Raw genomic sequence first — 26864 nt, 5'->3', positions numbered from 1 at the left:
GTTCCGGGCACACCCCCAGTGGGAGATGTGCAGGAGGCGGCTGATCGATGTTTCTTTCTCATCGATGTTTCTAACTCTCTATCTCTCTCCCTTCCTCTCTGTAAAAAATCAATAAAATATATTAAAAAAAAACAAAAAAAAAAACCCTTAGGAGGGAGGATCCAATCTCTGCCTCCTGGGAGCATGCCTGCACCGCCCCCCCCCCCTTCCCCTCCAGGCCTGTCACCTTTACCTCCCTCACTTCTAAGCTCCAAGAGCCCTTCCTTTGCCTCTATAACTTGTTTCATACGCCCATTTCTTCTACCAATTAGTTCTTCTAACTCTGTGATCTTATAAATAAATGTTCTCTTATAGTTTGAGTCTTGGCTCTGAATTCTTTCCGAGCCAGAACTCCAGTACTGAGGGTGCTGAACCCGGGTCCCAGTCTGGCCCCACAGGTGCCCTTCCCGCTGCCGCCAACAGATCCAGACTTCGGGGCGGCCAGAGGGACCGGCAGGGACTCCTGGCTCTTCCGCCGGCGGAGGCCTCCCAGCTCCTCCGAGTGGACCGGGGCCAGCGATCTAGACGGAGCAGGGCGACCCCGAGACGGGTCTCCGCCTCCCTCCCACTCTCAGCGGCAGCGCCGCAGATCGCAGGGGCGGGGTGACCGCGGCGGGCGGGACGGCCTGAAAGGACCAACGACACGCAGCGGCGGCCTCCGGGCGTGCTAGAGCGGCTGCGGCAGGGGAGAGGGGGTGGGGCCACGGCCGGAAAAGCGGTGACGCACTTCCGGCCCTGGAGCCTGCGCTCTGGTTTAGGGGTCCCTCGTGGAGCGTTTGCGCCAAGGCGCTGTGTGCCTATCAGTTCGTCTGCAGAGCGGTCAGTAAGGCAGTGGGGCTGGTGATGTCAAAATTTCTGTTCGGGTCCGAGTTCGTTGTCTTGCAAACTTGAAGAATGAGTTCCCGGACAAAGACGGTAAGCGGTCATTGAGACATAGACAGACTCCCTGCAATAGAGAGCAGCAGGGAGCGGGCCCAACCGCGTGGCCAGTTAAGTTTCCTAGTCTAGGGGTAGACATATGCTCTGCTGTCTTCTGCTTGGTTCGTTCAAAGAATTCTGCCGTAGTGCCTTTTAAAGCTCACGTCTCCCCGCACCCTTCTTTCCCGCCCCGTTGGGTTGCCCGTTTTGTCGGGACCGGGCGTGGTCAGCAAGCTGCACTCCGCCCAGGTCTGCAGTGTTCCACCCTTCACACCCGCCTGGGATCCCGTCCCTGCCTGCCTAGCCCTCTTCTATCTCTTCTCTGGGTTTGGAGAAGGATTAGCGGAGGGGGGCCTCCTTCCCTCCCATCACCGCTGATTCTAACTTGCTCGTTGAGCGAAGCCATCACTTGGCCCGGATTCGCGGGGGTTCCCGGAGAGCATTGTTTAGGTGTCCTTCCGCCTTTATCCATACATGGCCCAGGATGTTGAGCAACTGGGCACCGACCAGAAGGTTCCATTTATCTGTTGTGGTTACTATATTGGGTTTCTCTGCGGTCTCTAGTCCGTTTGCACCGCCAACCTCCCAGTCTTTTTGCCCTTTGTTCCTCTTCTAGACGATACTGACTGCTCCCCCCAATGCCTGCCACTTCCTGCCCACAGCCTCACCCCAGAATGCAACAGCAGTCCCGTTGGATCGGAGGTGCAGGGGAGAAATGATTTCACTCTGCCTTTAGATTGGGTAATAGTTTCACTTAAGTTAGGGATGGGCTTACTTATGGTTCCTTTGCCTTCCTAGCATTCAAGATTTCTTCTTTTTTCCAAGAATTGAAGGGAACTCCTTTATGGCCGCTGGGCTCTTGACAACCCGGCCCACGCATATATCGGTGTTGACCTAAAAATAAAAAGCCGAAGTGCCAGGCAGCCGGTGTTTACTTAAGATCAAAGAATAGCTATTCAGGAAGCACTGATTCAGGCAGAAACCCAAAGAGTGTTCTGATTATGGGGTGAGGGAAGGGGAATAAGTATGTGCATAGAAGAGACTGAATATACATATGGGTAATGGCCAGACCATATAGAAAAATAGAACTCTGACCTGCAACCTCAAGCAATCAGCCCGGACGGTAATGCATTATCTGCACTAACCAGTCCAAGTCAGACTGCTATCTGTGTCAACGAGTCCAGGAAGCCATAATAACCCTCGTATCCCCAAACAGCCAGAGTTTGATTAATATGCTCCCCTGGCCAATTACATACAATGTTTTGCTCCTAGCCAACCCTCAGGGCAACAAATCTCCTCTCAGCACACCCGAAGCCTCCTTTTTTCCTTCTATAAAGCTTTCCCACTTCTCTGCGTACTTTGAGTTTCTGCCAAATGCAAGTGACTATGGCCAGCTCCCTTGCTGTTATAAACTCTGAATAAATATCGTTTGCTTGTTCCCGTTTGGGTGGTCTTCATTTATTTCCACAACTCCGTTTGAGTTTAACTTCCTGACATGCTGTGTGATGCTCGGTAAGCCATTTCCTCTCTTTGGACCTTCTTTTCTTCAACTGAACATTTGAAGAAATGTTCAACATTTATTTTATTCAACAAATACTCCTTGGCACTTTAAGATTCTGGGCCCTAAGAGGTGCTGGACACGGGGTGGAGGTTGGAGGCACAAAGATGAACATATCCAGGAAGTCATCTGTCCTCTAGGAATGAAAAACAGTAAAGGAAGGCAGATCTAAGGCACATAGTCAAGTGAAGTATATAGTAGCTTATGTCAGCATCCACCCTACAAGGGTGCAGAGAAATGGAGACGTGTGGTCCGTGGGGAGAGGGCCTGGAAAGGGTTCCCAGAGGAAGCCTGTGGTGCCCCTGGCAGTGGATGTTTCAGGGAGATCTTTGGAGGGAAGAAAGAAGGACCACAGAGATAAGGTGCCCTCCATCTTCCTGGAGAAGCCAGAGTGGCACGAATCTTGCAGCCTTCACCTCTCCTTTGCGGAGCCCTGGCCTGTGCAGAGCGTGGGCTGCTGGGTGTGGGGCTAGCATGGCTGGCAGGACCCCTGGACTCGGGACCGCTCTGTCAGGCCCTCCCCTGTCTGGAGCATCCCTTCCCCACACCGGGTGGGCCCAGGGCACACTCACTTCCCCGTGGGCGGCCCAGGTCATGGCCAGGCCACTCGAGCTGCTGCTGGGACAGCGGGCGCTGGCCCTGGATGCACCTGGTGCGTGCGGCACTGGCACCACAAAGCTGACTCAGTTGTGCCCTGGCTCTAGGCCCAGATAAAGGGCAGAAAGGGGGTAGTGAGGCCCCCGGGAAATTGGGGTACATCCCAGAATGGAGGACCTGGAGGTAGAGGCTGGGAGCAGAGTGGCTCTGACACTCCTCAGAGTGACACCATCAGGAGAAGCACACTGCGTATGGCTAGCTGCATACACGAGCCGGGTGCTGGGCAGAGGGGTTCACAGCGCTGTGCGCAGTGACAGTTGCCCAGAATTTCCATGACACCTGTTGTACAGAACTGGTTATATTTAAGCCAGGTCTTGAGATGAACATGAGTTTGCAGGCTTAGGAGGGAGGGCCTGGATCTTCAGGCAGGGGGAGCTGCAGGTGCCAGGGCTCAGATCTGGGCAAAGAAAGGGTTTGAGTTCATAACAGGATGGTGACAAGATAAAAGATAATTAAGGGTGGTGGCTCAGGATGATCCTTGGCAGGTAAATTGGGCCCCTGAATAATGAATGGGGTTGTTTACGGTGCCGCGGATTTGGACTTCTTTAGGTAGGTGTAGGTGAGCCAGCCTTTGAGCCTGGGAGTGCAGGGTAAGTCGCTGTGGGGACTTTATTGGGCAAGAATTGGCAGGAAATGGACCAGACTGGTGCCCCCATAGAATGGAGATTTCCATCCTGATTGAGGGAATGGTTGGGAATTAGAAGTCTTTTTTTTTTTTTTAAATATATTTTATTGATTTTTTTTACAGAGAGGAAGGGAGAGGGATAGAGAGTTAGAAACATTGATGAGAGAGAAACATCGATCCCCTGCCTCCTGCACACCCCCCACTGGGGATGTGCCCGCAACCAAGGTACATGCCCTTGACCGGAATCGAACCTGGGACCTTTCAGTCCGCAGGCCGAGGCTCTATCCACTGAGCCAAACCGGTTTCGGCAGGAATTAGGAGTCTTGATGGCGCTAAGTGCTCTTTGTTTCTTAAGAGGGTGAGAGAGAAAGGAAAGAAAAGGTGCAGGAGCTCTGGCTCCCGGAGATACTGGAAAAAGGGGACATTGAGACTGGGGCCTGGGGAAGAAAAAGCAGGGTGGGGTGTGTTAGTATGTTGGGGTGGGGGAGAGCAGAGAGTAAAGTCAGAGTTTGAGTCTGTCCTGTTGAGTACAGTTTCCAGAGCAGCTTGGGTGTTCTGGGAGCCCTTAGCTGCCTCTTTGGCTGGTGGCAGTGACATGGAGGGAGAGAAGAGAAAGGGTCCTACATAGGGCAGGGGTGGTGGTGGGGGGTGAAGACAAGGCAGTGTGGCACAGCAGGTAAGAGCCAGAGAGTCAGGCGTGCGGGTGGTGTGTCTCGGTCTGTATCCTTGGGGGAAGGTGATCTCTGATCCTCAGTTCCCTTTTCCGTAAAATGGATCGAACACCCTCATAGGTCATGAGACCTACACAAAGTGATATATGTGAAGTGTTCGGCGCAGGCTCACTGAATGGTGGTTGTTTTTGTTCTCACCATTGGTGACCTGTGAAGGAGGACTCATGGGAGAGGATCACACCTAGAGCACAGACAGTTGTTTCTGGCATAAGGGATGGGAAGAGGAAACCTGCACAGACTCATGAAGAAGATGAGAGGAGGTTTGCGGAAGTAAAGCTGAAGAGACAGGAGACTACTGACGGCCGATCGCTTTCATCTTTGTAAGTCGGGGGGCAAGATCTGCTGACAGTTCCTTTGGACATTCAGAATCCAGAAACTCAACCAGCATCCCCTCCGGTGCCTCTTCGTGCCTGGTGTACCCCTTACTCCAAGCCTCGGTCCTGGGATAGGGCATTTAAACACGTGTTGTTTCAGGGCTCAGTGACCTTCGAAGACGTGGCTGTCTACTTCTCTGAGAATGAATGGACTTGCCTGACCTGCCCTCAGAGGGCCCTGTACAGGGATGTGATGCTGGAGAATTATGGGGCCGTGGCTTCCCTGGGTAAGGGTCTTTCCCCTCGGACTCCGTCTCTGTCCTGCAGAGTTTCCTGGTTCCTTCTTCCTCAGAGGCTCAGGAATCTTCCAGAGCCCTCGGCCGGCCGAGCAGCACCTTCAGGCTCATGGATTCTTAATGACCCAACCTCAGTGGTTCCTGGGCAGTAGGAAGTCCTGTTAGCATTTCGGGCCTCACATAAGACCTCCTTGCCCCAGGGTCAGAGCTGCCCGCCTCCCAACCCCTGTGCTGTGGGTACAGTGGGAAGGGAGCAGATTCCTGCTGCCCCACAAAGCCCTCATTCCCCTAAATTTGGGAGACGCAGCCCAATACCACATGGCCATGCAGCTGTCTGAACCTGAGAGCTCTAAGGGAGAGAACCAGAAAGCTCCATTCCTCCGTGAGGGACATGGCCTGTTTGCTCACTCAGACTGTGAGGAGCAGCATCTCCTGCTCTACGTGCCCCTCTTCCCTGGGTCTCGTCCCCTTTCCCTGGATGTCCTTTTCTTGTTCTCCCTGGTGATTTCCCTTCTTCCCCCTCCTTCCCCTGGAGACACAGGCCAGAGGGAGGACCCTGGGATTACTCTGTGTGGCCCCACTCACCGGTCTGTCCCATTTCCTCCCCCTCAAGCAGCGTTTCTATTTCCCAAACCGGCTCTGATTTCCCGGCTGGAGCGAGGGGAAGCCCCCTGGTGCTCGGCTCCGCAGGGAGCTCTGGACGGAGAGGGCTGGAAGGGCGTGTCCTCAGGTGAGTGGAGACACACGTGTCAGTCATCTGACCGGCCCCCTTGTCTCGATCTTTACCTTGTAATAGTTGTGTGTTCTCTTAACCTCGTGTTGTGAACAGCAGGGGGATTCCTTTTTGTTCTCGGTGTCCCCATCTTGTTTTATTCATCCTGGCTCCTCTGGGTGCCATCTTCATTCACACGTTTTTTCTCTTCCCCATCTTTGATGTTCTTACATGGCCGCCACTTACTTTTACTCCCTGACTTTTCTGTTTACTCTCTGATCGAGGTGGCCTTTCCACCCTCCTGGCCTGCTTGTAATCTCCAGCAGAAGATTCTGGCTGCCCTTTGGGGCATCACGGCCATCTTTATCACAATAAATCAAGACGTTTCAATAACCCTGAACCAAACAGTTTCTATTCCTCAGGGATTTCTGGTGGGGAAAGCCGTGGCATTCCTTTAGGCCCAACACAGGGCTTTCCTGCTCCTAACTTCTCAGTGAGAACTCTGTCCCCTGATTGCCTCATTGGCTCCATTCTATCTTCTCCCCACAGGGGCATTTTTGTGGGCACAGTGGGACTCAAACTCTACCCTCAATTTCTCCGTTCTCACAGTTCCTTGCTGCATCTATCAGTCTTTCCATGCTTAGAAACTCCTGATTACAAGTAACAACCCAGTTCAAATTGGCTTAAACAGTAAAGAGGAATTTATTATTTCATGTAACTGGGAAGTCCATAGATAGAGTAGGCTGCAAGTAATTTGATCAGAATTTCAATCTCTGCTCGTTTCCATCTCCTTGTATGTTGGCCTTGTCTACCGTCTGGCTCCTCTCAGGATTGTAAAGGTGATTGGTAGTTGTGAAGCAGGCCTTCTGCAGACCTGACCCATTGCTAATCTGAGTCTGAGTATTGTTCCAATGAACCAGCTTAAGTCTCATGCCAGCTCTAAATCAATGACTGTGTCCAGGGAAGTACTGTGCACCAATGGACTTGGCTTGGACTGTGGTCCCTGAATTGATCTCTCATGTAGTTAGTCAGGTGGGACAACCTGCTTAGCTTAGACCAGAGAGAGGCCTACACTAGGAGCTGGAGCTGGGATCACTTCCACCCAAAGGGCTTGGCTACTTCGTAATGGGAGAGAGATAGAATGGATGTAGGGAGATAACTACAGGGTCCTCTATATTCTCAGGATCTCGATGCTTACTCCCGCTGCCACCCAAGGGAATTTAGGCAGAAAGCCAACAGCTAAGTTATTCCTTAAGCCATACCCTAGCTCCCTGAACTGCAGCAGATCTCCCTGGAGCTCATGCTCCTACTCAAAGTCCACTTTTGTCTCAGAGAAGAGAAGAGACTACTCAGGGAACACACAGTCCCTGGCTTTAGCATTAAAAGGTTGTCACTTGGAAGGTGTAGAGGTGATTTGTTTCTTTGGAGGCTTCAGATGGGCATTCCAAAGGGACAGATCTTAGCTAAGCCCAAAGAATTGTGTATTAGAGTGGACTTTTGTGTAGAGGTGTCTATCTTTAGAGTAAAAAGTGACTCTGGAAATAGCTGAGTGAGGCTGAGAGGCCAGTTCTTATGGATGCTATAGAACAGCGGTTCTCAACCTGTGAGTCGTGACCCCTTTGGGGGTCGAACAACCCTTTCACAGGGGTCACCTAAATACATCCTGCATATCAGATATTTACATTACGATTCATAACAGTAGCAAAATTACAGTTATGAAGTAGCAACAAAAATAATTTGATGGTTGGGGGTCACCACAACATGGGGAACTGTATTAAAGGGTCGCGGCATTAGCAAGGTTGAGAACCACTGCTATAGAGAGACCCATTGTCGATTCTTTGTGGAAGAGATGGCAATAGAAAGATGGATAGGAAGGAAGGAAACTCAGAGATCATGGTTTCCTGACATAGCCTCTGGTATAGCTCCTTGCAAGTCCATCCTATCCTGACTTTTTCTTAAGTGAAAGACAGAAGAAACCTTAGCCTTTCCTATTTCTTCTTGACATTTTAAAGTGAGTGATATGTTTTCATATTTTGGGGAACTGATGGAATAACAATTTCCTGTACCTCTATTTTCTATCCTTTATATATCATATTTTGGGGAACTGATAGAATAACAATTTCCTGTACCTCTATTTTCTATCCTTTATATATATTATTTTAGAGAGAGAAGGGAGGGAGAGAGAGAGAAAGAAAGAAAGAAACATCAATTTGTTGTTCCACTTATTTATGCATTCATTGGTTGATTCTTGAATTTGTCCTGACTGGGTATTGAACCAGCAACTTTGGCATATCAGAATGATGCTCTAACTAACTGACTATCCAGCCAGGGCTTATTATTTATATTCTTATGCCCCTTAAATTTCAAGTCATATGTGTTGCCAGTCTTTCCACCCACCTTCATTCTCTTCTTATACGTTTCATCTCTGCTTCTTTCCTAATGGGCTCCACTCCTCCCACGGAGCCAGCCTTCTATATATATATATCTTAGCAGGCTATCCAATTACTTTTCCTTTTTTTGTTATATTCTACCCTTCCCTGCACCAGAAGGCTCAGCTGGGGCATAGTGTTTCCCTACCGCAGTGGGGCCTGGCACAGAGTCAGAAGGCTCACACTGTACACAGTGCTCCCTCCTGCCATGGTGTCCCTTCCTGCTTGGATCTCCCATCTTGAGCAGGAGGAAGAGCCATTGAACCTGAACCCCCTTACTGGTGAGAAGGAAATGAGCACTTTTCTCCTAGTCACATATTTTCCTCTGTATTTCCCATTGTAAAATGTTAAAAGTCCATTTTACTATTTATGTTCTAAAGAAAAGATCCTCTAAAAATCTCCAAATCAATCAAGAGAAAAACTCCAAGCTTCCAACTTCAATTGAACAGGCACAATTAATTAAATTGGGTGCATTTTGGGTCATAGACTCAAACTGAATAGATGGCCTATAGTCAACCAACATTTTAAAAGTAAACACTTATATTTTACTCATTGTGTTAGTTGCCAAGGATTAAAAAACAAGTAATATTTGGTGCCTATTCCAGAAGGGCTCACAATCTAATAATAGGACATTATATGGAAATGTATAATTATAGCAAAATATGATACTGTGAAAGAGGTGTGAATAACACCCTATGAGAAAAAAGAGGAGACAGTCTTTTCTCAGCTCTGCCTCAAGTAGTTTGGGGAAGTACTTTTCATGGCAGCCCTGGTGATTGGATTGAATGAGAAGACTACACTTCCTTTTTATGTTAACAAGTATGAGGGAGATTCTTCTTGCTGCTTCCCTCTATGTGTGATGAGCTCGGGTTCCGCAGGTATACCACAATGATTCTTGATTTCTGACCAGGTCTTTTGCCCAGAATCCTGGCTTGTTCTTCTTATGTTATAAACTAGACCACCTGTAAGTAATTCTGACTTGTCCCCCTTAGATTCAATTGGACTATTTCCCAAGAGTACCACTGCCCCCATGCTTGGGTCTGGTGCTGAGATTCACAGCCCTTAGGAACTCTCTGTCTAGTTGTTGCCTTTTGCTTTTGGAGGCTTTCTGTGTGTTAGTTCTCTTTTGTCATTTCAGCTAGGTCAGGCCTCTGGCACTTGGACAGAAATGGATATATTGGTGACTGTAGTCACTCTGTCATGGGTAATCATGACATTTGCAGCTCTGATTTCTTCTTCCAGAGGGTGTGTTGAAGAGTGATGAGAAAGAAGATTTTATTCTGAAGGAGGAAATTTTTGAGGAGCCGCAGGACCACATGGTACCATCAAGAGGACCCCCGTGGTGTGGGTCCGGGAGATTCTGGTTTGGAAAAACCCATGAAGAGGAGAAATGCAGGTTAGGAAGATGGTGTGACTACCCCAATGGGAGAAGTGTGGAGAACACTACAAATGATATTATGGAAGTGATTGCCAAAGGTGAAATGATCTCAGTAGAAGAGAGGTCAGAAAATACTGATGTTAACACCCACCTGGCTATACACCAGAAAATTCTAAGTGAGCGGGTATTCTGTGTCTGTGAAGAATGTGGCAAGTGTTTTGATCAAACTGAAGACTTGTATCAACATCAGAGAATTCATAATGGAGAGGTTAAGGAATGTGGGAAGACTTTCAGTTTTAGATCACATTGCATTGCACATCAGATAAGTCATACAGGTGTAAAACCCTATGTATGTCAAGAATGTGCTAAAACCTTCATTTGGAAGTCAAAACTGATTCGGCATCAGTTAATACACACAGGAGAGAAACCCTTTGAATGTAAGGAATGTGGGAAGGGTTTTAATCAGAATGCAAACCTTCTACAGCATCGGCGAATCCACACCAGGGAGAAACCATATTCATGTAAGGAGTGTGGGAAAAGCTTTATTCGGAACCCAGCCCTTCTTCAACATCAGCGAATCCACACTGGGGAGAAGCCTTATGAATGTAAGGACTGTGGGAAAGGCTTCACGTGGAACTCAGATCGTTTTCAGCACCAGAAGATCCACACTGGAGAGAAGCCTCATGAATGTACTGATTGTGGGAAAAGCTTCATTTCTAAGGGAAACCTTATCCAACATCAGAGAATCCATACTGGGGAAAGACCCTATAAATGTAATGACTGTGGGAAGGCCTTCCGTCGGAAATGTGTTTTGATTAAGCACCAGAGGTGCCATGCTAGAGAAAAAAACCTATAACTGTCAGATCTCCCACCTTCTGGAACATTAGAGAATACATAGTGGTGATACTTGTTTATGATATTCATGATACAGGAACCCCAGAGACAAAATGAGATGACCATCCACATTTTCTATGGCTCTAATCTGTTTCTCCTCCTGAACAGATACCCTGTACTCTAGCAAGATTGGTCCCCCTGTTCAACCATGTTCATATTAGGCAACATTTAGTTGAGCACTTACTCTGTGCTAACCACCATACAAACATCCTCTAATTTTTCTCAATCTGATTAAGGTAGATATTCATCCCCATTTTATAAGTGAGAAATCTGAGGTTGAAAGGTTATAAAACTCATTTAAGGTTGCTTAGCCTGTGAGGGCAAGAAGAGAGCAGTCAAGAAAACTGGAGAGAAATGAAGCTGTATCACTAATGACAGTATTAAAGTTGTATTATTTTATGTTAAGGACAGTGATTTTTCCCCCCCCTGAAACTACATTGTTCTAAAATGAATATTATGCAAACCACTCTGGTATAGCTTCTTTTGATTTTGCCTTAGCATACCTACCCCACCAACAATGTATCTTATGATGATGCAGTTTCTCGCCAGTAAAATGAGGTCCTAACTCCTGCTCTTCCATATTTAAGTCTTTGGGGAGTGATCAGAGGAGCTCCTATAAAGGCCCCAGGTTATGCATACCACTCAGAACTTGAGATAAAATAACCTTGAAAAGATGTGACCTAAGTTCCACACAGGGACCTTGTGGATCCCGGGGAAGTGTCGGTCTCCATAGGATATGGCCGAGGTCAGGATGCTTCCCCTGGGCCCAGCCTTCTTGGTAGAGCGGTGGTTTTGTGGGAAACAATGGTTGAGCATGAATGTGAGGTAAAAAGAGCTGTAACTCTGAGCTCCATGTGGGGCATCACAGTAGACTGGTAGGAACTAAACAAATGACATCAACAGTGGCGGACAAGTGAAGTTCGCGCACCGGTCAGGACAGTCTAGGAGAGATGCACTGGGCAGCGTGGTGGGCTTCTGGCTGGGGCCTGCTCACCGACCTCCCCTGCTCCCGACCTCCCCTCGTTCGTGGTGGCTCTCTCTACGAAGGACCAAAAAGCACTGCCTTTTTGACATCCTTTGGGCGGGGGGTCTTCTGGATATAGAATAAGATCGCCACTCCGTTCCTCGACTTCCATTTATTCAGCAAACATTTCGGAGGTTCCTCTGTGCTGCGGCCTCCACCCCGTCCAGGGTCGCCCGGCAGCCCCGTTCGACCCCCCTCCAGGCTCCAGATCGCTCTTCCAGGCCCTGAAGGGAAGGGCCCACCCACGGGAGGAAAACACATCCCGCAGGGGATGGGCCAGTCTGTTTCCAGAAGTGGCTTCCGCCTCCAAGGGGCGGGACTACTGAGGCGGCTCCGCAGCTACGGAACCAAAGCTTGGCTTCCGGCTCCCGCTCAGACTCCGCCTCCTTCCGGAGGAGGTGGGTGGTGCGGGTGCCGGACCCGGGCTCGGGCTGGAGGCTGGGAAGAAGACGAGATTCATCTTGCCCGCCCTCCCGTCTCCTAGGTTCGTCTCGCGGGAACTAGGAGAACCACCGAGATGCGGGGTCCTCCAGTTACTAGAGGGACTCTCAGGGACGGTTTGGTCGGCGGGTCAGTGTGAGGAAGTACTTCCGGGGCGCCGCCATTGTTCGCGCAGAGAGTTTGGTTTGGGAGCACCCGCGGGCCGCGTGCAAAACCTCTGATCGTTGGGAGGCTGCGTAGGCCGCTCAGAGCCCAGGGTGAGCGGGTCTGACTCGGCCCGAGCAGGAAGGGGAGGCCCTGCGGGGAGACGAGAGCGGCGGCTGCTGCCACCGGGTCCTCACCCCACCCCCGGGTCCATCCTGTCGAGAGGGGGCGCCCACCTTCGGCTCCGACCCCTTGGTTTCTCGTCCCCAGCACAGCCAGCGGCCTGTTTATTCTTTTTGGGAACTGATAGAATTTGAGGGGCGTTGACACTGAGGTTCGTAAAAAGTCTTGATTGAGCTCCAGGACACGCTATCCACAGAGACTAGGTCCCTCGGCCGTTTCAGCCCCTCTCGTCCCGGCTGCGGAGACCCAGCCGCACCCCCAGCCCGTGTCCACCTTAACGTCTCTTCTCCCGCTCCAGGTGGTCCCAGGAGGCCGGTCTGTGATCACTTTTATCTACTCACCTGGCCTGGTGTCAACCCCATCAGGAAGCTTATTAGTGTCCCTAGAGCAGGCAAAGCCTTGGCAGTGCTGAAATGGTCCCTCTCCCTCCCCCCTCCCCCCTCCCTCTTCCCTCCCCCTCCCCCCTCGGGAATGGAGGCTACTTAGTTCACAAATTGGAGAATGTGGAGTCCTGGATTTGGATTGGCTCATTTGAATGTTTAATCCCCCCCCCCCAAAAAAAACACCCAAAAATCTCATGACGAGTCATATCCATCAAGCACCTAATGTCCAGTGTGTCCAGTGTTTGGCATGAAATTACCTATGTACAGTATTGGAGATAGGGAAAGATTTCTGGACCAAGAAATAACATCCGTTATTTCTCTTGTCATTACATCCACTTAACGTTTCCTCATTGTCTTAACCTAACTGTTGAGGTTGGTGATCAATGGGATTAAGCCGTTGGTCCTGTTAGGGCAGTGTATTGATTGGGTTGTGATTCGCTCCCCATTGGGTTTTTGTTTGTGCTTCAGCTCCCTAGCTGTGCTTTTCCCCATGGGAAGAAGTGGAAGGGAATGTTCTGTAGCAGTGGTTCTCAACCTTCCTAATGCCACGACCCTTTAATACAGTTCCTCATGTTGTGGTGACCGCCAACCATCAAATTATTTTCGTTGCTACTTCATAACTGTAATTTTGCTACTGTTATGAATCGTAATGGAAATATCTGATATGCTATATGTGTTTTCCGATGGTTGCGACCCACAGGTTGAGAACCGCTATAGGGTGGCCAATGCTGCCATTCTACTTTTAGGTCAACAATATGGATCAGACCTTTTTGCTTAAATTATTTTGTTTAATATGTCAATATTATTAAGTATCCACTGCAAGGGACATTTATTACAAAGATATGATGACAATATCATCATTTAAGAGAATTGGAGGACACAGCTACTACAAGGGGTACCCATTTACTCAATCTGAATCACTGCTTTGGTTACCCTTGGACTTAAACCCTCCATGAGTTTAGCAGCATGTCTGCTGTCTGGCCACTGTGAGATGTGTATTGTCACTGACACAAGGCAATAACTGATGAGTAACAGTTGATAGAGCCTCAAAACAGGGTGGATCAGATGGGTGCAGGAGTTATGGTCAGTAGAGTTACTGTTACTAATGCTTGTTTCTTTACCTTCAGCTCCTGAGGCTTAACCGTTCCTCAAGACCCGAATAAAAGAGGTCAGATAATGACAGCAATGTCCTTAACAGCTGGGCCCCAGGTGAGCTGGGTTTCCTCTGTTTCTACATGAATACATATATGTATACACACATATATTTATATATGCATGTATGCTTATATATATATGCACATGGACATTCATATAACTTGTATATACATAAGTATACATGCATGTATATACACATGTAACATTTATATATATAAAATATGTAAATTTCTCAGTGAGGTATTATTTATCTACAATATAAATCTGAACTGTATAGCTCACTTTTTAAAAATATACACACCTGCCCTGGCCAGTGTGACTCGGTTGAGTGTCGTCCCATGCACCAAAATATCGCCAGTTTGATTCCCTGTCAGGGTGGGTTGCAGGCTCCATCCCTAATAGGGAGTGTGCAGGAGGCAGCCAATCGATATTTCTTTCTCTTTCTCCCCCTTTCCCTTCCTCCCTCTCTAAAATCAGTTAAAAGAAAACATATTTAAAAATATATATACACACTTGTATGACCATCACTCATATTAAGACATAGAACATTATCACTACCACAAGTTCTATCATTTGCCATCCCAAGCAGTCCACCCCAAAGTTGACTGTTATTCTGACCTCTGTCACCGTAGTTTAATTTTATTTGTTCCTGAACTTCATGTAAATGGAATCATTCAACATGTATTCTTTTGTATCTGCCTCATTTTGTTCACCAATGTGTTTATGAACTTTACACATAACAGTCCTTTTTAATTGCTGAATAGTTTTCCATTATATGATTATATTACATTTTATTTATTCATTCTTCTTCTTCTGTGGATGGATATTTTTATTGTTTTCAGAATGCAGTGAATAGAATGCAGTGAAAATTCTTGTATATGCCCTTTGGTGGACACGGCGCTCATTTCTCTTGGGTGCGTCTTTAGAAGTCAAATTACTAGGGTATACATTTGATTAGTTTTAGTAGATGCTGCCCAACAATTTTCTGAAATGGTTGTTCCAATTTATATTTTTACCAGCAGTACCTGAGAGTTCCAGTTGTTTCACATTCTTAGCAACACTTGTCATTCGTTATTGCTAACTCGTTTTTAGATTTCCTTTTCCGCACAACCAGTGATATGGAGCACTATTTCATATGTTTATTGGCTACATGGATCTCCTCTTATGTGAAGTCCCTGTTCAGTTATTTTCCCCATTTTTTAATACATCATATGTCATTTTTTTTCTCCTAGTTGTAGTTCTGTATTATGGATATGAGTTCTTTGTCAGCTATATGTGTTATGAAATATCTTCTCCCAGCCTTTGGCTTGCTTTTTCACTCCCTTAGTGGTGTCCTTTGATAAGCAGATTTTTCTCTAGCCTGTTCCAAGTAAGCAGTGTTTTCCTATTGGATCTCCAACCTCACTACCTTTGCATGGGGGTGGGGAGTCATTGACAAATCGGAGAGCTCTGTGCCTGGGGTAGTGGACAAGGAGACAAGAATGAGGGAAGAACTGGGATGAAAGCAGAATTGGGAAATGACAGTAAAATGAGCACCCCAAATAATCACCAACTATTACAAAGTGGGGAGGGGCTGAGAGCTAAGGTGTCAGCCATATCCAGTTCCATATTAGTTCTCTGCCGGAAGCCGTTCCATCCTTGCTGCTTGACACAGTCACTGGAGGGAAGAAACATCTCCACAGCATATGTTCCAAGGGACCTGGCATATATGGCATACTGTTCTTAATATGTTTGCTCCCCTTCTTAGTGCTATGTGTTCTAACCAGGGCCACCTCCCCGAGAAAGGTTGTTTCCACAGGTGGGAATGTTTCCCTGGAGTTAGGGATTAATGGGACTAGGGAAGGGAATAAATCAGTAAAACCCCCTAGTGTTACAGAAATACCGTGTACTACTTATGAGGAACTTAGACTAAGACTGTTAGCAATAAATTTAGGACTTGCTAGGCCCACATCCCCAGGGGTGTACCCACCAGAGAAAGTACCAAAGCCTATGCCCCTAAAAATCCGCCGACGCAGGGCAGTCCCAAGGAAGACCACCAGCAAGGCTAAAAGAACATAACCTTTACTTAGGCCATAGAATAGGAAAATCTCCTTCAGTTATTTCCTTATAGCTTAACAGTAGAGCAGTAGAATAATGACCTTGGAATAGAAATAACAAACTAGCCCTTATAATGAAACACAGAGACTAACCTTTAGAATAGAATGTAGAAACATAGACAATAGATACGATTAAAATCAACAGAGCTAGATAGAGATAAGATTTTTAGCAAAGGTCAGATAAGAAAACAAGGAACTGTAAAAGGTCAAAGGAGGACCCAAAACATACTATGATGTAACTATACAGGCATGCTTATAGAATCAGATAGTATATATGCAACTGTAACAGGACAATGAAGAAGAACCTGACTATGCTGATCATCTGAACACTGTCTCTGTCCTTCATTCTTCGCCAACGCCGTCCACACCTTTGGGAACCCCTGGACCGCTGGGGCTGGACCCCGGCAGTTCTGCTTTTATTATATATGTAATTTCACGCTCAGGCTCAAGCCCAGCTCCTATATAGTAGTCTATTTAGAGGTCACTTATATTGGAAGCTCATGTATTTGATTCTAACTGGGAAAGTATGCTGAACTCTGGCTGCCTTTAATTTGCATCCGCTTTCCCCACACCTTCCAAATTTTACACAAAAACTCACCAGGCAATACTAAATACATACCATTGTAGGTGCCCTTCCCAGGCCTTTCATTGACAGTGTTGACCATCACCAAAGTCCTGAGGCCTGGAAGAGCAGCAACTTGTTGTTTCAGGAACTGGTGTCTTTTGAGGATGTGGCCGTGTACTTCACTGCGGAGGAATGGGCCAGCCTGGGACCTGCTCAGAGGGCCCTGTACAGGGATGTGATGCTAGAGAACTATGCGGCTGTGGCCTCCCTAGGTAAGGCCTCTGCCGTGGGTCTCTGCCTGGGCCCTCAGAAGTTAAAGGGCTCTCTTACACTTAGTAGCTGACCCCAAATGCCAATGTCAAGAGTTGCCAGGTACAGACAGCCCCGGTGTCTGATCTACAGGACAGACACCATAAAAGCTACCCTCCCTCCCCGCCTTAGAGGGGTACCCTCACCCTAGCATTGAGACCTCAGATTATCTTGAGAGAACTCGGCCCCCCATTCTCCCTGTGGGAGTTGCTCCTAGGAGCCATGTGTCTGTTTTCCCCCAGTGAGAATTTTCCATCCCCTAGCAAAGAAGGTAAGACATTTTGTTTCCCTGAAATAGAAATTTGCCTCCCAGGGTATTACAGGTTTCCTTGGGAGCATGATCCTGAGGCTTCTTCCCAGGACCCCTATTTAGGGTACCTCTAGCTCAGTCCACCCAGGAATTGCTCTCCTCACCTCTGGCTACAACTCAGTTGTAGCCATAGGCTGAGGTTGACCTCTTGACCTCTAACCTTTGTGTGTGTCTTCTTTCCTTCAAGCAGCATCACCCAGTTTCAAACCAGCTCTGATCTCTCAGCTGGAACAAGGGAAAGAGCCATGTTTCATCAATCCACAAGGTCAGAGTTGGAAAGCAGACCTTGCAGGTGAGTTGAGCAAGGGGTGCCCTTGCCAGCGGTGTCTCTTCCTTTGCTTTTATTTCATCAACATGAGAGATGTGTGTTTTTTGTGGAAAGCATCATGGAGTACATTGGGATCCTTGCTCACACTCTGACTGGTATGTGATTCCTTGCTCCTATCCGTTTACACCAAGCATGTCAAACTCATCTAACGAGGCATGCGGCCCAGCGGCTGTTTGACATGCTTGCTTTACACTGTAGTAAACACCCTGCTTGAGCGTTTCACACACTGGGATGCTTTTATCCCTGGGGATGTGGAAACGTTTTTCTAAACACTTGTCTGCTTGTATGCATATATGCAGAACCCATGGATACAGACAGGGTGGTGAAGGCTTGGGGCAGGGGCGGGCTGTGGGCGCAATGGGGGGAAAAAGGGACATATGTAATACTTTCAACAATAAAAATTTTTAAAAAATAATAAATACTTGTCTGGTTATGTGTGATCACTTTTTCCCAGTTTCCCTCAGTTTTACAAAATTGGTAAACTCAGTGTAGTATTATTATCTTGTCCACTAACCAACAGAACAGTTAGAAAAATTTATTTTTGCTTTTCATGATAATTAATATATTAAAATTCTATTTTTTCTATTGAAATACTTTAAGGTAGCTTACAGATACTTTGATTTTTCCTTCCCTTTAGGATACAGCGCAAAATTAAGAAGATGTATCCACTTAGCTAAAATGATGTCACATGCCATAAAATTAAAACTTCTTCGGAATCAACTCTTCTGGGAAGACAGGACAAAGGCTTAATTCCTTACATTTAAATACCACTTTTCAGAGTAAGGAGTTGATTTAAGAGCCATCTTAAATGATGTCAAGTATGCATTTTCTTCTTCTGCTGACACATGCATTTCCTAGATTGAATGTTTTTCATTCATTAAAATTGTTCATGTTGATATACAAAGCTTGCTTTCATGTCCTTTTTAAAACAGCTTTATTGAGGTATAACTCACAAACTCTGCAGTTCATCCATTTAAGATGTACAGCTCAGTGGTATTTAGTATATTCAGATTCGTGTAAGCTTACTATAGTCTACTTTTAGAACATTTTTGTTATCAAAAAAGAAACCCTGTATCCATTAGCAGTCACTGACCATTTCTCTTTCCCCCCACGTTCATTTTAGGCAGCCACTTATTTACTTTCTGTTTCTACAGATTTGCCTGTTGTGGATATTTGATATTAATAGAATCATACTCAGCTGGTCATGTTCAGCTGGCTTTCACTTTCAAGTTTCTTTCATTTTGTAACATGCTAGTGCTCCATTCCTTTTATGTGTGAACTAGAGGCCCAGCACATGAAATTCGTGCACAGGTATGGTCCCTAGGCCTGGCCTGTGGTCAGGGCCATCTTCGCTGGCTGCTCACAGCCACCCCACCCCCCCGCTGCCACCCACCCCTGGCTCCCCTTTTGCCATCTGGTGATCGGTGCCTGACAGCTGGGGAAAGGGGCTGAGAGGTCAGCTATTCCCACCTGCTCGCTGGCCCTGCCCCCGCCGCGGGTCGCCCTCTGTGTGTGGGGTGCCGCCCGCATCCCCCACCACCCACCCCCAGTTCCCTGTTCGCCATCAGGTGATCGGAGCCTGCCGGCTGGGGAAAGGAACCGAGAGGTGGTCAGTGCACCTCATAGTGACTGGTCCAGTGGTTGTTCTGGACGTTCCACCTTTAGGGTCAATTTGTATATTACCCTTTTATTATATAGGAATAGAGACCTGGTGCATGTGTGGGGACCGGCTGGCCTGCCCTGATGGGGGCCCCGGATCTGGGTGGGGAGTCCCCACTAGGTGGCAGGACTGGCCGAGGCAAGGGGCCGAGGGTGGTTTGCAGGCTGGCCTCGCCCCAATTGAGGTTGGGGGCGTGTCTCGGCTGGGGGGCGGGGCCGGCCTGGGGAGGGGCCACCGGGGGTTTGTAGGCCGTCCACGCCCCCAAGTGGGGTGGGGTCCTCACAGGGGGGGCAGGGCCAGCCTGGGTGAGGGGCTGTGGGTGGTTTGCAGGCCGGCCACGTCACCAATCGGTGTGGGGGTCCCTGCTGGGGGTGGGGCCGGCCTGGGTGAGGGACCGCGGTGTTCTGATCTCTGGTCGTTCCAGTTGTGATCGTGTTATGGTCCCTGGCTTTTTATATATATAGATACTACCCATTAGATGGATAATATCACATTTTGCTTATCAATTCATTAGTTGATGCATATTTGGGTTGTTTCCACAGTTTGGGCATCTATAATAATAATAGCATAATATGCTAATTAGACAGATATCTTTATGGATGTCGTTCTGAGATGAAGCCAGGGTTGCAGCCGCGAGAGAGGGATCCAGGCAGCCACTATAGCTGTGAGGGAGGGATTGAGGCAGCCACGGCCGCAAGGCTTGCACAAATTTTGTGCATTGGGCCTCTAGTTATGAATAATGCTGCTATGATCATTAGTGTACAGGTTTTAATGCAGACGTATGTTTTCATTTCTTGTGGGTACATACTCTAGATATATACAGGGTGGGACAAAAGTAGGTTTGTAGTTGTGAGTACGCCAAACAGTTTATTTTTTGTGTTAGTAGTTATTAATTACTGTATTATTTTCCATATGAACAACTGTAAACCTACTTTTTTCCCACCCTGTACTCGCTGGGTCATAGGATAATTCTGAGTTCTGTCTCCACCCTTGTGAAGCCGGGTTATTAGTAAGTAGGAAGAACTCAAGACCGAATCAAGGCCTAGAACAGCTTCCACATGGAATGTTGACCACACGGTGGTGCTGTTTACTTCTTCAAATCCACATTATTTAAAACATTTCTCTTGTGTACCCTTGATTCTGGGACCAGCCTGGATGGGGCAGATCCTGCCTGCCAGCCTTGAAGCTCAGTGCATTTCCTCCAAGGAGATCGCTGTCCGTGACTGAGAGCCATTTAAGATACGCATCACCCGAGTGCTCAGAATTCATCTTCAGATCTTAAATGATGTCGTCAGCTGAAGAGTGCCGGCTGACCTGGAGCAGAAGTGATTGGCATTGGGAAGCATGTTGCATTGATGCAGCCCTTCATTCATCCTCTAGACTGCTGCTTGGGTACAGGAACAAGGTAAGGGATCATCATAGCTTTTTCTTTTCCCCCCTTTTTTTCATTATTATTTTTTAATTGAAATTCTTTATTGTTTAAAGTATTACATATGTCTCCTTTTTCCCTCATTGACCTCTCCTCCAGCCGCTCCCACCCCCAGCACAGAGCTTTTTCGAGGGCTCTGTGAGCAAGCCCTTGGTGAGGGTGGAAGAGAAGAGCTGCCATCTGATGAGCACCTGTGAGGTGTTAAGCTCCTTACATTCACTGTCTATTTAAAAATCTCTAACACATTTCACGAGGTAGGCATTCCCATTTTGTCCATGAGGAAACAGGCTGGATGGGTACATCTTTTGGTCCCAGGTTATACAGCCCAAACAGGCGAGATTCCGTTTTAAACCCAGGTTTGACTGTTTCCACGGGTCCCCAGTTCTCTTTCTCCATGTGCTCTGTAAGGTGGAGCCGCGCCCTTGCAGCATTTATAACTAACTTAGGGAGACAAGATTCCTACAAGTATGTTTAATAAAATAAGGCAACAGCAACTTAAAATTCATGAAAGAGAGTTACTTCTGTTGACATGGAAATGGTCGCCATATATTGCTAAGGGAGAATAAGCAAGCTTGTGAATAGCAAGTTAGTCTTCAGTGGAGGCCAACAGTGGGAGGTATTGTGCCTGGGACTAGACAGCACCGGGAGGCTTCCCACTGCTTCCTACCAGCCAACCTCTTCTCAGGGTTAACCATTTCTACTCCATACTATAGGTTAGGGTTATCTGTTCTATTTCCATAGAAAGGAAATAATCTAGTATCTATACTTTTTGTTGTTGTTAATCCTCTAACCCAAGGATATTTCCCCTTGATTTTTAGAGAGAGTGGAAGGGAAGGAGGGAGAGAGAGAGAAACATCATGTGAGAGAGACACATCGATTGGTTGCCTCCTGCACATGCCCAGACCAGGGGTGGGGATCGAATCTGCAACCCAGGTATGTGTCCTTGACTGGGAATCAAACCTGCAACACTCTAACCACCGAGCTACGTCAGCCAGGGTAGTATGTATACTTTTTAAAAAATATATATTTTATTGATTTTTTACGGAGAGAAAGGGAGAGGAATAGAGAGTTAGAAACATTGATGAGAGAGAAACATTGATCAGCTGCCTCCTGCACACCTCCTAATGGGGATGTACCTGCAACCAAGGTACATGCCCTTGACTGGAATCGAACCTGGGACCTTTCAGTCCGCAGGCTGACGCTCTATCCATGGAGCCAAACTGGTTAGGGCAATGTGTATACTTTTATGTTTAGTTGCGTTCCCCACGTTTTGTCTGTGAGATTTATTCATGTTGTTGCATGTAGCAGTGACCTTTTCAAATTGCTGATTGCTATTTCATTGACTGGATATACTACTGGCTGATGGACATTTGGGTGATTTCAGAGTTGGGGCTATTGTGAAAAAAGTTATTATGAATACCCTTTTACATGTCTTTTGGTTGATGTATTCACTCATATCTCTTGAATATTGGGATTGTTTCCAGTTGGGGATCACTGAGAATAATGCTGCTATGAGCATTCTCATTACTGGCTTTTGGTGCACATCTGTAGGCAATTCTGTTGGGCACAGGTCTAGTTTGCTGGGTCACAGCACGTGGATATTTAACTTGAGGAGATAGCCAGAGTGTTTTCAACACGGTGGTACCTCTTGCTTGTTATTGACATTCAAATAACATTATTGGCAGATGTTCCCTGGATTGCATACATGGAGAGAAGGAAGCAGGGGGACAGGGAATGAGAAAGTGCACAACAGAGGTCACTGTAGACATGTTGATTCAGAGTCTCAGGGTCCCCAGGGGAGAGGAAAACCATGGTTTTGGCGACTCCCAGCAGGTCCCTCCAGATTGCCGGCTTGCAGCGCATCTGCACACCTGGGAGGCGGGATCTGGGGATGCGCTCAGGCCCTGAGCTGTGCCCCCTGCCTCCAGCCCTGGTTTATCAGCCCTGGAGGGCAGGACAGTGCCTTCCTAGCACCTGGGCCCCGCTTTAGGCGGCTGCAGCTGCCCCAGGCAGGGCTTTTATTGTGAAAGGAGCTCCCCCTTCCGCGCTTTCGGGGAAGTGGAGAGGCTGGGCCAGGACTTGCCGCAGGGACTTTGCAAACTCTGCAAACGTTCCTAGCTGATCGCGGAGGCTCCAGGCTACGGGAGGGCTCCCGCGGATCCCACGTGCATTTGCCCAGACCTCCTCTATCAACTCCACCCGCAAGCATCCCAGCGCACATCGCACACCCAGGAGTTGTCCAGGGGCCACTTGGCTGCTGGGAAGCTGTGGACCTTTGGTCCTGGAAACCCACATCCAGGGAAGCCTGGCACGCCACTGCCGGGGCGGCCGGGGTGGCAGGATGAGCTGGTGAGCCGACTGAGCACCGAGGAGTGGGTCCAGCCATCGTGGGGGACATGGTAGGAATCGCAGGAGGGGAAGCGCGGTGGAAGGGTGGGGCGGACTCCCACACAGGTGGCCACTTGCAGCATGCACCCCTGTGGGCATGGGAACCTGCGCAGCCTGCGACCTGCGGGCTTGAATTGTTCCCCGAAGGTTCCGTGGGGGCAGTGGCGCCTTTCATGTCTGCACCGAGGACGGGGGCACTCAGCTTTGCTGCTTCCCTTGGTGGGGAGGACCCTAATTCCGGGCTTTCATTGTGGACCCGGACATTCCGTAACCTCCTCTCGTCTCTGCACAAACTCCATCCGATCCACAGGCCGGGGGAGGAGAGGATTCTGGCAGGCACCCAAGGCAGCCTCAGATGTGTGAGACCTCTTAACGTCGCTTTATTCCCCTGGCAAATGCATGTGAATTTTATATTCTACAGCTTAGCCACGTTTGAATGTTAAAAAGTGCTGCCTTACGTTTATTACCATAGAATCACATTGGCCCTGGTAAGGTTCCAATGCCTGGCTCCCACCCCTCTCCACCTCCCAGGACCACAGAACAGGTGTGGGAGCGCAGGCCAGTCTGGGCTGTCATTCATGAGGCTGGGGACCGTGGGAAAGCCCCTCTTCCATTGACAGAGCTCACAGACACCAGCAAGCAGAAAAGGTGGTCAGACCCTCTGAGAACAGGACCGAGGCAGCTTAGCTACAGCCCCCCTGCAGCTTTGGGAAAGGGGCTTCCCCTGGGGCAGCTGCTGATTAGCTCTGTTTCAGGTAGAAGCTATGCAGGTCCCACCCCACCGGCTCCCACAGTCCACCACCCTGCCCTGTGGGGTTTCAGTTCCTGGGATGACCCTCCCCACACCCATGCTCAGAGGGCAAACTGGAGCTCGGGAGATACTTCTCAGGGAGTGTCGCTGTGGGCCTGGGTTTTAGAAGGGCTTTAAGGATTCTATGTGGGATGGAGGGTCTGTGGGAGAACAGCTCCCTGTGCAAGGGTGTCCTGGTCCGGAGGCCCAGAGCTGGTCAACAGGAGCTGGGGGCTCAGGAAGGGTGCTTATGAGGCTGCGTGCGTGTGTGTGTGTGTGTGTGTGTGTGTGTGTGTGTGTGTTCCATCTCCCCCTTGCCCACCCCTGAGGAACACCTTGTCCTCAGTCCTCCTAAGTTTTCTTCTCAAAGCAGATAAAGAGAAATTAAGGTTGAAAAGAGGGAGCGATTGAAGAAACAGAATGTGACACAAGTGTAGAGATTTTTCCTGCAAAAGTCCCTGTTCAGGGGCAAGAGAGTTGCCAGAAGAGAGTGGAGGCCCAGGCCATCACTCAGAGGGCCGTTGCTGGTGTGCAGGAGTCTCTGAGCTTCTAAGGTGTCTATGGCAGAGCCTGTCAGGTGCCCTGCGGTGGGGGTAGAGTGCAGGGAGGGGAGAAGGTGCCTGCCTCCTGCTCTGGCAGCCGAAGGGGCATGGATTTGCTCCGCTGCCAGTGTGGCTTCCTGTTCCCCTGAGCCAGCCGCTCCTGGCTTCTCAGCCTCAGTTCTGGGGTTGTGTCAGGAGGACTTGTCAGGATGTCACTGCGTCAGGGTCCACTTGCCAGAGAGAGGGGCCCAATGAGCAACCTCTGGCAGCAAATGGCCTTGAGATCTGAAGGCTTCCTTTGCTTCTCCCGCTGCAGGAAGGGAGGGTCCTGTGGTCCAGAAGCCTGGGGCCCCAGGGGCAGCCAGGCACTGGCTGGACCCAGCAAAGGAAGAGGTGGGGGGCTGGGAATCCTCCTCTGTAACATGAGAGATTGGACCAGATGTTCATGGAGACTCCATTGCACTCCAAAAATGGATGATGTGTGAATAATGTGGAAGTCGAACTCCAACCCTGGTGGTGGCTCTTTTTAGCATGGACAGCTTATGGTGTGGGGAAGATGGGGTTCCAGCCCTGATTCTGTCTGTTCTCCAGACCAAATCCAGGGGGGGCCCAGATCATGGTATTTTTCTAAGGCTCCCAGGTGATCCCAGGGTGCAGCCAGGACTGAGAGCCACAGGGCTGGAAGGCTGGGGTTCAAAACGCACCTCCCTGGTAATCCCTGCACCAGTAGAGCTGCCGCTCTGTGATCACAAGTTCTGAAATGGAAGGTTTGGGGGGAAATTCATCTGGGAAATAATGTATACTACATCCCCTCTTGGGGAGCCCTGCCATAGAGAAAACTCCTTAAGCTCATTAAAACGTCCCCAACTTGTTTGAATATGGAAGCCTTTATCCAGTAATTCCTTCACACCATCATTTTATGGATCCAAGGTACATAAGATGGGAAAGCCTCAGTTGGAGATGTAAAACTAAAAGTCTAGATTCCTTAAATGTCTTTTTGCAAAGGTGAACACTGAGCTGCAAGACCTGAGGGCATCTTAAAAAATGTTTTTGCTGATTTTAGAGAGAGTAATGGCAGAGAGAGAGAGAGAGAGAGAGAGAGAGAGACCTTGATCCGCTGCCTCCTGCATGCCTCCTACTGGGAATCAAGCCCACAACTCGGGCATGTGCCCTGACAGGGAATTGAATTGGTGACCTCTCGGTGCATGGGCTGACACTGAACCAACTGAGCCACGCCGGTTAGGGCCTGAGGGCATTTTTTATTCTGCTGAAGGGGTTATGCGTCTGTGCCAAGGCTTGGTGTGTATATTTCTAGAGCTAAGATTGGGGCACTCACCATCTCTCCTTACAGTAATGGAGGGAGACTTGATGTGTCCCAAAGACTCCGAGCTTGGATTAAAAATATTGATAAATTAAAACTTTTACTGACAAATTAAAAAAAAAAGTTTTCTTCCTGATTGTTGAGGGATGTATAAATGACAGCCTTGCGGCCAACGTCTTTCTCCAGGTAACCATGGTTATCGCTGTGATGTATTTCCTACTCTGAGTAGTATTTTAAAGAATTGAAATCATACCGAACATGCAGTTTCACAACCTGATTTGTCTTACTTCACCTTTTATCAAAGCGAGTTTCCACGCCCACATTTCTAATAACCATACTTCTAATCAGTACCAGGATTTTTATAATCGTCTCCCTGCTGTGGACTTCCCACTTGGGGCTGTTTTCAGTGGCACATGGCCAGCTTCTGACTCTCCGTGGAAATGGGGTTCTGAGCGCCGGCTAAGTGGAAGTCAGACAAGCTCACGGGAACTAATTGCTTCAGCCTCTTCATCAAAGATTTTCCCGCAGCTAGCCACCCGCAAGGGCCGGAGCATGGGTGTGGGAGGCACGTCCCCGGTCTGCCTGCGTTCTGTGCTGTCAGCATGTCATCAGGCAGGCACCATGAGGGGAAACGGGGGCCCCAGGAGAGCCCACACATGGGTCAGTTCTCCTCGAAAGAACCAAGAGCTAAAATGGCTGGAGGTGAAGCTCAGAGGGGAGTCAGTCTCCAGGCGAAGAGTCCAGGTGAAAGAAGGTGACCTGAAGGTCACTCTGGCCTGGGGCCTGGGTCTCTCAGTTCTTCCTCTCCCCGCTCCGTCCGTGTGCAGGTCCCCTCACAGACACAGTGGCCTCTTCACATGCCTGAGGCATTGGGTGCGGCGTGGAGTGACGGGGAAAAGGCAGGGAACCTGAGTCTGAATGAGGTTTGTGCCGGACTAGGCTGTGTGTGACTCGGAGCAAGCCCTCTACTGTTCTGAATCTCAGACTTCTCGTCTATAAAATCGGTTGTTTCAGGGAGCAAATGGAATCACAGAGGTGAAAACACTTGGTGCTCCCAAAGGTGCTAGAAGAAGAATGCGGGTTTTACCGAGGTCCCACAAAAATAGGTTTCCCTTTGGTCAAGACCAAAAGCAAACAGTCAAGCAGACCCTACGGAAGTCACCAGCATTCCATTCAGTACCGGCCGAGGGGGTGCTCTGGGGCTCTTCTGTATGTGTGGATCCGGTGCAGACAGTTCCTCTTCTA

The 26864-nt window shown here is 48.5% G+C and overlaps 2 protein-coding genes across 4 annotated transcripts; both read left to right on the top strand.

Moving 5' to 3' along the window:
* Positions 1 to 768: 768 nt before the first annotated feature.
* On the top strand, positions 769 to 11017 carry ZNF662 (zinc finger protein 662). Its single transcript, XM_014467661.2, is given in 5 exon segments — positions 769 to 954; positions 5003 to 5129; positions 5755 to 5868; positions 9522 to 10501; positions 10503 to 11017. Coding segments are annotated over 5 exon segments (1284 nt in total). The 5' UTR covers positions 769 to 933; the 3' UTR covers positions 10545 to 11017.
* A 960-nt stretch (positions 11018 to 11977) lies between these two features.
* KRBOX1 (KRAB box domain containing 1) lies at positions 11978 to 18393 on the top strand. 3 transcript variants are annotated; one of them, XM_006102295.3, is made up of 5 exons: positions 11978 to 12273; positions 13854 to 13935; positions 16688 to 16814; positions 17352 to 17453; positions 18127 to 18393. In XM_006102295.3, the coding sequence occupies exons 2-5, from the start codon at positions 13903 to 13905 to the stop codon at positions 18237 to 18239; spliced, it is 375 nt and encodes a 124-aa protein (XP_006102357.1). In that variant the 5' UTR covers positions 11978 to 12273; positions 13854 to 13902; the 3' UTR covers positions 18240 to 18393. The 3 variants fall into 3 exon arrangements, with proteins under 3 accessions (XP_006102357.1, XP_006102355.1, XP_014323148.1); XM_006102293.3 differs by having other exon boundaries at positions 17349 to 17453; XM_014467662.2 differs by lacking the exon at positions 18127 to 18393 and having other exon boundaries at positions 17352 to 17811.
* The last annotated feature ends 8471 nt before the right edge of the window (positions 18394 to 26864 follow it).

This window comes from Myotis lucifugus, unplaced genomic scaffold (genome assembly GCF_000147115.1).
Source record: "Myotis lucifugus unplaced genomic scaffold, Myoluc2.0 scaffold_408, whole genome shotgun sequence".
NCBI classification, from domain to species: Eukaryota; Metazoa; Chordata; class Mammalia; order Chiroptera; family Vespertilionidae; genus Myotis; species Myotis lucifugus.
The sequence above is the reverse complement of the archived record's forward strand: the minus strand, read 5'-3'. Positions and strand labels throughout refer to the sequence as shown.

What these genes read in the sequence shown, in the direction of transcription:
- KRBOX1 (XM_014467662.2), top strand. Translation starts at nt 13,903, where the DNA reads ATGACAGCAATGTCCTTAACAGCTGGGCCCCAG. An exon ending in CCTTAACAGCTGGGCCCCAG is followed by an intron (nt 13,936 to 16,687) that starts GTGAGCTGGGTT and finishes TTGTTGTTTCAG; the next exon opens with GAACTGGTGTCTTTTGAGGA. An exon ending in TGCGGCTGTGGCCTCCCTAG is followed by an intron (nt 16,815 to 17,351) that starts GTAAGGCCTCTG and finishes TCCTTCAAGCAG; the next exon opens with CATCACCCAGTTTCAAACCA.